At 43.1% G+C, this 12071-nt stretch overlaps 1 protein-coding gene across 1 annotated transcript in view; it reads left to right on the forward strand.

The window, feature by feature from the left end:
- Positions 1–12071, forward strand: part of RUNX3 (RUNX family transcription factor 3) — a 96285-nt gene that overhangs the window by 60922 nt on the left and 23292 nt on the right. Inside the window, 1 exon segment of the mRNA XM_032228069.1 lies at positions 6023–6184. Within this exon segment, the coding sequence (XP_032083960.1) occupies positions 6023–6184 (162 nt within the window).

Genomic DNA, 12071 nt, shown 5'->3' on the forward strand with positions numbered 1-12071 from the left:
ACATGTGGAAAATGAGATCCCTGTGGTGGACATGTTCCCTAGGAGGAGACAGGGTATCTTCTGCAATTTACATTCCTTTGGAACCGCACATAAATGCCCTCCTCGCTAAAGAGCCATCTCTTTCCAGAAGCCAGAGCCAAACTCTGCAGAGCGGATCAGCTGCTCAGCTTACAATTGCAATGAAGTTCTCCTTTCTCTCAATCCTTCCCAAACCAAACAAATTTTAGGCATCCCACATGATTTGGGTGAACAAGAAAGACTAGGGGGAGGGGCGTGGTGGGAGGGTGTCTGTTCAGGACCTCCAAACATTTTGTGTGCTACAATTAGAGTTTAAATAGAGGCACGCATGTAGTATTTGAAGGCATCAGTGTAGCCAAGGAAATCAGACCTCTTGAGAAATGGCACGAAAATAAAAGAATACCCTCTTATTGATGAGGCAGACGACTCTTTCTGATGGCTCTGCACTTTTTCTAAAAGCAGCTAAAAATTGTAGGAAGAGATAAGTTGATGAAGTTCTCCGTCATCATATTCCTTCCTTGCTTTAACTGGAAGGAGGGAAAAGAAAATGAGGAAGAAAGGAAGGAACAAAAGGAGGGAGGGTGAGAGAAAAGGAAGGGAACTGGAAGGAAGGGGCGGAAGGAGGAAAAGAAAGGGAGGGAAGGGGAAGGTAATGAAGGAAGGAAAAGAAAAGGAGGAGAAAGAAGGAAGGAAAAGAAAGAGAGGGGGATGAAAGGAAGGAAAAGGGAAGGGGAAGGCAAGGGAGGAAGGGGAGGGAGGGAAGGAGGGAGGGAGGGAGGGAGGGAGGGAGGGAGGGAGGGAGGGAGGAAGGAAGGAAGGAAGGAAGGAAGGAAGGAAGGATCCTTCAGCCAGTCCTAAAACAACCACCGGAGAAGCAAATAATATATTAGAGGCACAAGATGTTTGCTATAGATTAAATACAGATGCAGCTAAAGAAATTAATTTCCTTCCTTCATTTACCATATTAATGAATCTGGATAAGCTGATTGTGGTAACAAGAAGCAGATTCACCTACAGACTCTCTCTTTTGAGGAAACTTTACAGAATTTACCCTCCCTCCCCTCCCTCCCTCCCTCGAGCATCTATGATGTTGATAGCTCAGTCTTTTGATCATTTTTTTCCTTGTGAAATTCCTTAGGCATTTTTTCCTCCTCCTCCTTCCCTTCCCTTCCCTTCTTCTCAGTGCAGACTATTTATCTGGGGGAGGCTTCCTGAATGCTTCTTCTCAAATTATTTTTGATCAATAAAAACCACTTGTCAGGCCTCAGGATCACAGGCCAGATATCCCATGCGAAATTATACATGTATAGCTGGTCCTGGGCCTATTGCTATATTTGGGACAATGGAAGGTTGTTAAGCAAGTCACACCCAATTTGATGTCCCTTTTCCCACCCTGGTTGTTAAGCAAATTGCTGCAGTGGTTAATTAAATCATGACGTCATTAAGCAAATCCTGCTTCTCCCCCCACCACCACCACCTTGATTTTGCTTGTCAGAAACCAGTTGGGAAGAGTGCAAATGTTGGCCACACGACCCTGGGACGATGCCACCATTGTCAATCCATGCCCGTTTTCAAGCACCTGAATTTTGACCATGTGACTGTGAGGATGCTGTGAAGGTCGTAAATGTGAGGATCGGTCATAAGACCGATGACTTTGAATGGTCACTAAATGGATGATTGTAAGTCAAGGACAGTGCCTGTACACACACACACACACACATTCACATACATACACATCCGTGGTGGGTTTCCATTTTTTTTACTACCGGTTTGCTCATGCGCAGAAGCGTCCGGGTGGGTGGGTGGAGCCTCCCACCACCACCACTATCTGTTCACCCGATCTGAGCTGAACTGGGAGCAACCCACCTCTGATATACATACACATGCACATACACATACTGTACCAGTGTGTGTGTGTGTGTGTGTGTATATATATATGTGTGTATATACACACACACTTTCTCTCTCCTCAACTTACAACAGTTTGCTTAGTGAGTGTTTGAAATTACAATGGCACTGAAAAAAGTGACTTATGACTATCTTTCACACTCATGACCGTTGCAGCATCCCCACGGTCACATGATCGAAATTCAGGATGCCTGGCAACTGACTCACACTTATGACGGTGGCTGTGTCCCGGGCTGACGGGATCCCCTTTTGCGGCCTCCTGACAAGCAAAGTCAATGTGGGAAGCCAGATCCATTTAAGACCCACGCCACCATCTCAGCAACTGCAGGGATTCACTGAACAGCTGTGGCAAGCGAGGTTGTAAAATGGGGCCCTTCACTTCGCCAATATCTCGCTTAGCAACAGAAATGTTAGGCTCAATTGTGGTCGTAAGTCCAGGATTACTTGTACCAGTAGGCCAGACTTATCAGCCTCACTGAAAATGTGCAGGCAGTAATAAATTTATGACAAACCAATATTCCATATATGACCCAGCCCAGGGTCAGGGAGAAAAATTAAGAAAAGAGAAATGACATTAGAATAAAGAAATGATGCAGCACTTTGGATTCTGTGCAAAGAAGCAGGTTCAAAGAAGAGAGGAGCACAAACGTATCTCCAGCCTGCAGCCAAGATGCAGACCAGGGCGATTTTCACACACCCCTTGTGCTCCGGATATCTTTGGGGCATCCGATCCAAAACTTTGCACATTCCTATAAGAAAATTATGTTTTGCTTGGCTGCAGTGGGTTGGCGACTCATTCTGGGATTTTCTTTAAAAACAGAGGAAGAGCATACCCCCATAATACACCATCATTATATTGCGGGAGATTTTGTTTTATAATTCCACTTAGGTAGAAAAGAGAGAAAAAAAGAGGGAAGGTGGAGTTTTTGGAAATTATAAATTATCATGTTGGCTTAAGGAGGTCTCCTTAATCTTTGCTCACCTTATGGAGCAAGCATGGTGGGGGAAATAGAATTGGGGTCGATTCATCATTGCTTTCATTAGGCTCCTGGACCTCTAATCTAGGTTAGATCTCCAGCAGATTGAAGAAAATACAGTAGATGCAGATCTGTTTCCCCCCTCCTCCTGTTGAAAGGTATCTTTCGAGCATCAGAGGTTGCATTCCCCATGTCTCCACATTGCCCCAAAGGACCAGGATGTTTTTTATTACGGCTTGCCATATCAGATTCATATCCATCCTTCCAGATGGAAAACATTTCAGCCATTTGATGTCGTAGTGATACAGATCTTCTTAAGGGGACGTCAGGGCAAGGGGAGGCAACATGCTCGCCTTGTGTTTTTTGTGTGTGTTGGGGGTGGGGTGGGGTGGAAGAATCTGAAAATGTCTTCATTTGAAGCTGCACTGGTGGCTGCCAAGGGAAAAAATTCAGTAGCTTCTTGGCTGTTTTAGCCAACCGAGTTTCTTTGCTATCTTGTTCTGCCTTCTTTGAACAAGATGGGAAGTAAAATAGCTTTTACCCGTGATGGCAAACCTATGATGGCGTGCCAGAGGTGCCATGCAGAGCTCCCTCTGTGGGCACATAAGCTGTCGCCAGCTGCTCTCCTGGTTTCCAGTGGGCACATGCACAGCTGGTCTTTGCGGGCGCTGGAGCATTGGAAAACGGCCCCCCAAACAACCAAAAAACAGGCCGTTTTTTGGGCCATTTTCCAGGCTATTTTTCGTGTTGTTTTCAGGCCGTTTTTCAGGCCAAAACCAAAGTTGGCACTTCGGTGGTTCGAATACCGAGCACCGCATAATAGAGTGAGCTCCCATTACTTGTCCCAGCTTCTGCCAACCTAGCAGTTTGAAAGCACTTAAAAGTGCAAGTACAAAAATAGACACCAGCTTTGGTGGGAAGGTAACAGTGTTCCATGTGCCTTCAGTGTCTACTCATGCCGGCCACATGACCATGGAGACATCTTCGGATAGTGCTGGCTCTTCGGCTTTGAAACGGAGATCAGTATCTCCCCCCTAGAGTCGGGAATGACTAGCACATATGTGCGAGGGGAACCTTTACCTTTAAACGAATGTTGTAAGTAGCCTGCAAACACTGTACAAAAAGAATAAAAACCAAAAAATTAACTGAAGAGAATAAATGCTTTTATTTATTCATTCTGAGCCACACACCTTATACTTCTTGCAGGAGCAAGAAGCTGTAAACTCCCCCCCCCCCCCCACCAGCAGAGAAAGAACGACTGGCCCAGGGTCTCCCAGTAAACTTCCACAAACGAGGTGGGCTTCGGCATGGATGTCTCCAGTCTAAAGCCTTAACCACAATATCAGAAAGGGCCTGGAGTTTGATTCTGTTACACAGTGTTGATTGAGCTGCCAAGACTGCAGCGGCTGTTTTGCAAGGATTTCTCTGGGAGGGAATTCCCCTGACCACAGATTCATGGCCAAGGGCAAAATGGGACTTTTTGGACACATTTCTTTGGTTTGGGGCACTTCCAGGGACACAGTTTTCACACGCATACAGGTGTTGCACGCAACGAGGGAGGCAAAAATAGAACTTGGTTGAAGTTAGGAGAGGGAAGCTGTGGCTTAGTGGCTAAGACGTGAGCTTGTCAATTAGAAAGGTGGGCAGTTCAGCAGCTCGAATCCCTAGTGCCGTGTAATGGAGTGAGCTCTTGCTACTTGTCCCAGCTTCTGCCAACCTAGCAGTTTGAAAGCATGTAAAACAAGTAGAAAAATAGGGACCACCTTGGTGGGAAGGTAACAGCGTTCCATGCGCCTTCACCGTTGAGTCATGACCACATGACCACGGAGACGTCTTCGGACAGTGCTGGCTCTTTGGCTTTGAAACGGAGATGAGCACCGCCCCCTAGAGTCGGGAATGACTAGCACATATGTGCAAGGGGAACCTTTACCTTTGCCTGAAGTTAGTTTAAATACAACCACAATCACTCCATGCACACACTAGGTTTTTTTCCCCCTTTTTCTTTCTTTTTTCGTTTCTGCTATAATTTTGCACCAGTGGGGCTAAAACCAATTTTGTTGTATTTAAGTACAATGACAATAAAGATTATACATAAAGTCATTCAAAAAGCAACTCAATAGCGTTGAACCCACAAGATGCCTCCAGGAGCTCAGGCCCTCCGTTTGTTGCACCTTATGAAGGCCCACGGTCTGGTATCATGGTTAGAGAGTTGGAAGCAGACTGCAAAGACCTGAGTTCAAATCCATGCCTACCTCATTAAAACTCTCAGATGGGGACTGTGCTAGAGAGTGCACGTAATCCTTGATTTACCACCATTCACTTAGCAGTTTTGATCCCCACAGTACAAAAAAGAGGTTGAGACTTTGGAAAAAGTGCAAAGAAGAGCAAGTAAGATGATTAAAGGCCTGGAGACAAAAACATATGAGGAACGGTTGCAAGAATTGGGGATGGCCGGTCTAGAGGAGTAGGAGTGACATGATAGCAGTATTTCAATATTTGAGGGGCTGCCACACAAAGAAGAGGGGAGTCAACTTATTCTCCAAAGCACCAGAAGGCAAGACAAGAAACAATGGATGGAAACTAATTAAGGGAAGAAGCAACTTGGAATTAAAGAAAAACTTCCTAACAGTGAGGACAATTAACCAGTGGAACAGCTTTGCCTTCAGAAGCTGTAGGTGCTTCATCACTGGAGGTTTTTAAGAAAAGACTGGACAGCCACCTGTCTGGAATGATATGGGGTCTCCTACTTGAGAAGGGGGTTGGACTAGAAGACCTCCAGGGACCCTTCCAGCGCTATTCTAATTGATGATTGGTTTTTTAAAAACTGTCCAAAGTTGTACCAGCACTGAAAAATTGACTTATGGCCAGTCCCTATACTTAACAACTGCATGATTACTTAACAACTTTGATGGTTTGCTTAACAACTGTGACAAAAACAAGTCGTAAAATGGGGCAAAACTCACTTAACAACTGCCTTGCTCAGCAACATAGATTTTGGGCTCCCTTGTGATCCTTAGTTGAGGACTACTTGCATGCGCCTTTTCTGGGGTCAGGGGGCTCCTCTGAGTTGACAGTGAACACCTTGGCTGATTTATTCCCCACTCCCCTGCTTTTTTCAGGGCACAGGCAGAAGTTGGAAGAACAAACAAAATTCCAAGATCGTTACGGAGAGCTGGAAAGGCTTCGGCACTCTATGAGAGTCACTCCAACGACGGCCAATTCTCGGGGGTCCCTGGGTGCCCCAGGACACTTTGGTACACAAGCTCAGAGCCAGATTCAAGGTAAGAGCTTTGGTTACTTGTGAGTTGTCCGCAGAGCATGGCTCAAAAAGTCAAAACATGGCTGTGACAGTGTGATCAGAACTCTGCCTATTTTTCATTTGCATTATGTAAAAAAAAAATAGGTTGAGTTTCAATCACATCCCTGGGGGTGGAGGATGTCACCATTTTGATTCTGGGGGTCTTAGTGGCTCTCTGAGCTTGGTTGGTGTTCTTGGAGACATTTCATTACCAAACTAGGTAACATCATCAGTGCATCAGACGTTACCTACTTTTGTAATGAAACGCCTGCAAGAAAAGCTCAGAGAGCACCAAACCCACCCACCCCCAGTTATGAAAGCTACGTTTTAAGTGAAAGTTTGAAAAGTTTATGCTAGCATGGATCTAAATATTCTCCCTTACTATGCATTTTCCTTCTCCTTTACTGGGTCTCCTTCTGTCTCCACGCACAGTTGCCTATGTGGGTTGCAAACGTAGCCAGATGCAAGGATATATCGAAGCTGCAATACATAAAAAGCCCAACCAGATCCATTGTTGGATTTTTGTGGGTCATTTGTGTGTGTGTGTGGTGGGGAAGGAAACAGAGTGGTGACCTCTGTCAAGCTTTGTGCAATGAAGGGGACCTCAGCATCCAGGATCCTCTCAGCAGAATGAGCTGGGCGCTCTCAGATGTAGCAGAAATGTCTTCTTCCATTTTGAAGAAAGCAGTTCTGCTATGGAAAAATACTAGCAACATTTATACAATAATCAGTAACAGGTTTCAAAAGCCACAATGACAATTTCTTTAAACAATTAATTCAGTCATGTTGGTTTCAGTCTGGGAAGACCACACAATAATCTTGGTAGCTTTGCCTTGATGCTAAAAGTAAAGTAAAAGAGTATGTATGTATGTATGTATGTATGTATGTATGTATGTATGTATGTATATGTGTATACATACACACACACACACACACACACACACACATACAGCACAGGTTCGATTCCCAGTAAGGGTATGGCTAGCTGATGAGCGCTAAATAGCTTGAAATAGATCTATACTAGTCTCCCTTTATTTATTTATCAGCACAAATACAACAAATGTAACAAAAAGGCAACAGTAAAAATATTGGGTTTCTGTCTGGATGGTCTCTTGTGATGAGCCGAAGGACAGAGAATGGAAGTAGTGATCTTCCTCCCATATTTGGGCATACCGGGGGTTGTAAATCTACATCTATATCTATATCTATATCTATATCTATATCTATATCTATATCTATATCTATATCTATATCTATATCTATATCTATATCTATATCTATATCTATATCTATATCTATATCTATATCTATATCTATATCTATATCTATATCTATATCATCTATATCATCTATATCTATATCTCTATATCTCTATATCTCTATATCTCTATATCTCTATCTCTATCTCTATCTCTATCTCTATCTCTCTATCTCTCTATCTCTCTATCTCTATCTATCTACATCTACATCTACATCTATCTATCTATCTATCTATCTATCTATCTATCTATCTATCTATATATATATATATATATATATATATATATATATATATATGTTGTATTTGTGCAGAATAGCTTGAAATAGATCTATACTAGTCTCCCTTTATTTATTTATCAGCACAAATACAACACAAATGTAACAAAGGCAACAGTAAAAATATTGGGTTTCTGCCTGGATGGTCTCTTGTGACGAGTCGATAGACAGAGAATGGAAGCAGTAAACTTCCTCCCATATTTGGGCATACCAGGGGTTGGGACTATACACACACACACACACACACACACACACACACACACACACACACACACTGTATGCATTTTTATCCTTCCTGGAGGAAAGATGAGAGTTAAACACGAGAGAAACCATGAAAAGAGAACAAGTCTTTTAATAACACCAGGAAAATCTGCAGTGCCACACTGTCCCAAAGGTGCTTTTTTCAAGAGGCAACTGGACTTTTACCATTTTTCTTTGAAGGCGTTTTGCTTCTCATCCAAAAATGAGAAGCACCAAAAATACACCAAGAATTATATTGGTGCATCAAACGGCCAAAGGAAACATGTGATTCTGTTCTCTTCTTTTGTGGTATTGCATTCCCTCTCTTGTTTGGAAGTGGATAGGTGGTCATCGTGCATTCCTTTCTGCCAAAAGTCACAGCCTGCGTCTGGCTTTTGAAAAATTCTCCCTTCAGCCTCTAAAAGGGTCCCCCCCCCCCCCCGTCTGCTTAATTTGGCAGCTGCAAACGAGTTTTCCAAAGGAAGCTGATTATTAATGAAGGGAAAATGACTTTTCTTTGAGGTTCAGAGTTTCCCCTGTCCAGAGAATGGATGGAGCCAAGATGATCTCCTGGCTTTTATTTTTCCTCTCCTTTGTATTTCTTCTTCAATAGCCCATTACCACGCACAAGATTTTGAAAGCAGCTTTATTACTATCTGAAATTTTGTTTTAAAAATAAGACCATAGGAACCTTTGGTGCTCTCGGAGCTTGGTTGATTTCTTGCGGGCATTTCATTACCCAACCAGGTAACATCTTCAAATGCTATTTTGCCCAGTTGGGTAATCACATAAAACCTGTTGTTGGCCAAAGAGATAAAACGGGGGCCTACTTTAAAGCACAACAGTAGATTAAAACTCTTCTGCTTTAGTCCCATCCCATCCTCCCATTTCTCATTTCATGTTGATGCACAAGAATTTGCAATGAAATTTCTTCCAAATTTCAATGAACTTCTCAAGGGCAGAATGTATTGCATTGCCCTGATGTAATGCTAAGATGGCCAAGAATGCATGCGGAGATCTCATTTCATCGCATGCTCATCTCTTGAGTCATTGGCAGCCTCCTTGGCTTCCCATACTTGTATTCCAACTTGCATCAAGAGGTGATGTGAGTTCTTTCGGATTGAGAAACAACGCAGGTAGTCCTCGAATTCCGACCACAATTGAGCCAAAATTTCCTGTTGTTAAGTGAGACATTGTCTGTGAGATTTGCCCAGTTTTATGACCTTTCCTGCCTCGGTTGTTAAGTGAATCACTGCAAATGATAAATTAGTTATCCGGTTGTTAAGTGAATCTGGTTTGCCCATTGATGTCGCTTGTTAGAAGGTTGTAAAAGGGGATCAAAGGACCACCAGTCACTGCAACTGTCATAAATATTGCTGAGAATCCAAATTTTAATCACATAACCATGAGGATGCTGCAGTGGTTGTGTGAAAAACAGTCATACGTCACTTTTTTTCCAGTAATGTTGTAAATTTGAACAGTCACTAAATGGACTGTTGTAAGTCGAGGACCACTTGAATTTGCAACTGTCATAAATATGAGTCAGTTGCCAAGTGTTTGCATTTTGATCATGTGACCATGGGGATGCTGCAGTGGTCTAGGTCTGAAGAATGGTAGTAAGTCACTTTTTTCAGTGCCGTTATAACTTTGAACAGTCACTAAATGAACTGTTGTAAATTGAGGACTACCTGTACTGAATGTTGCTATTAGAATGTAGAATAGGAAGCCCCAGCAGTACCACCATCCACCTCCTCCAATAGCAAAGTCAGTTCAGAAGGATAACAGAGAGAAATTTTAAATCAGTTCTTGAAGTTCCTGAGCAAATGGTGGTATTAAGACAGAGACTTCTGTTGTGGGGAAAGCAATGAAGGTAGTTTTTGGTTAACAATCGTTCATTTAGCACTTAACTATCCAAAGTTGCAACAGTACTGGAAAAAGTGCCTTATGACTGGTCCTTGCACTTAGAACCATTACAGCATCCCCATGATCACATGATCACATGATCACATGATCACATGATCACGATTCGGGTGTTTGGCAACTATCATAAATTTAAGATAGTCGCATCATCTCATAGTCATTTGATTGCCAATTGTGGTCTTCCCAGCTGGTTTCCAACAAAGTCACTGGGGAAGGCAGCAGGAGGTCTCAAGGTGCAATTGCAGGGTGTCTTGTTTTACAACTGTGGGAGAGTCTCTGAACAGTGACAACCAAGACTGCCAAAACTGCTGTCACTAAGTGGGGTGGTCATGTGATAGCAATAGCAATAGCAGTTAGACTTATATACCGCTTCATAGGGCTTTCAGCCCTCTCTAAGCGGTTTAGAGAGTCAGCATATTGCCCCCAACAACAATCCAGGTACTCATTTTACCCACCTCGGAAGGATGGAAGGCTGAGTCAACCCTGAGCCGGTGAGATTTGAACAGCCGAACTGCAGAACTGCAGTCAGCTGAAGTAGTCTGCAGTGCTGCATTTAACCACTGCACCACCTCAGCTGTCTGTGATGTTTTCCTTCATGTTCGCTTTGCTTAGCAATGGAGTTTCGGTCCCAACTAGGAATTTTAAGGAGGGCTACCTGTATTGTGAGAAGAGGCAGGGACAGCATTTAGCTTAAGAGCCAATGAGAACAACAAGAGTCCAACTGTTCTGTTTTGCTTGATGGATTCATATCCTATCTTTCCTCTAAGAACTTAAATGGCATTCTTAGCACTAATTTGTTTTTTCCTACAAGAACTTTGCAAGGGTGGTTGAACTGACTCACCCGTGTGTTGAAACTCTGCTGAGGATATATTTGAATGTAGACCTTCCTGGTGTTAATCCAGCGCCTTAAACCACTTTGCTCTACTGTTCTGTTACTTGGACTAAAATATTCAGTCCATTTTCCAACCTTCTATTAATTTGCAAGTTTCATTGTTCTTCTCCACATCAAACATGGGGAGCATTTTTGTTGCAAAAAGATCAACAAAGGTGATGTGGGGACTGGAGGCTAAAACATATGAAGAACGGTTGCAGGAACTGGGTATGTCTAGTTTAATGAAAAGAAGGACTAGGGGAGACGTGATAGCAGTGCTCCAATATCTCAGGAGCTGCCACAAAGAAGAGGGAGTCAAGCTATTCCCCAATACACCTGAAGGCAGGACAAGAAGCAATTGGGGGTGGTGGTAATCAAGGAGAGAAGCAACTTAGAACTAAAGAGAAATTTCCTGACAGTGAGAACAATTAATCAGTGGAACTTAATTAATTAATTAAATGCTCAAACACTGGAAGTTTTTAAGAAGATGTTGGACAACCATTTGTCTGAAGTGGTGTAGGATTTCCTGCCTAAGCAGGGGGTTGGGCTAGAAGACCTCCAGAGTCCCTTCCAACTCTGTTATTCTTTAAAAAATGGCATTCTTCAGCCAATGAATAGCCTGAAGCCTCAACCGGCAATTTTTGATTCTTCCTGTCTCCGGTTTTTCATTCCCTCTAAAGTCGTTATGTATTTCTGTGTTTCTGCAATCCTTGAGGTTTTCTCAAACAGATTCCTTCCCCCTTTAACATTGGGTTGTGTGCTGTTTAACTACAGCAGGCGTGACACTCGGAGAATTGTGTTTGCTAAGGGTATTCCTCAGCACGGGCAGCACACAGATAAATAAACAGAAAGTCAGAACTAGCTTTAACATATTTCGGTTCAACGGGTTTTCTTCCCTCGCCTTCCGCTAGCGGAGTTGGGATTGCAACCCAACCCTGGGAGCTAAAGTGACAGATAGATAGCTTTAACTGCTGGGCCATTCATTGGAAATCTCCACTGGGTTACTGAGGAATTTGCAAGTTATTGTAAGAGTGCTGATTCTTGATGTCCATTTCCCTCTTTCCTCCAGCTGCAAAGGAAGCTTTATTCTAGTTGGGGAGCCCTGCTGGTAAAACAGATTTCATAAGTTGCCTTCTTGAAAATCGGCAAAGCTTCCCTTTAATGGCTGCGTCTCCTTTTTTCCCCATCCCATTCTCTCACTGAAAGCATCAATTAGATGTTCTAATGTAGGGGTCTCCAAACGTGGCAACTTTAAGACTTGTGGACTAGTGATGGAATTCAAAAAAATTTACCTACTGGTTCT

The sequence above is a fragment of the Thamnophis elegans genome, chromosome 12 (genome assembly GCF_009769535.1).
Source record: "Thamnophis elegans isolate rThaEle1 chromosome 12, rThaEle1.pri, whole genome shotgun sequence".
NCBI classification, from domain to species: Eukaryota; Metazoa; Chordata; class Lepidosauria; order Squamata; family Colubridae; genus Thamnophis; species Thamnophis elegans.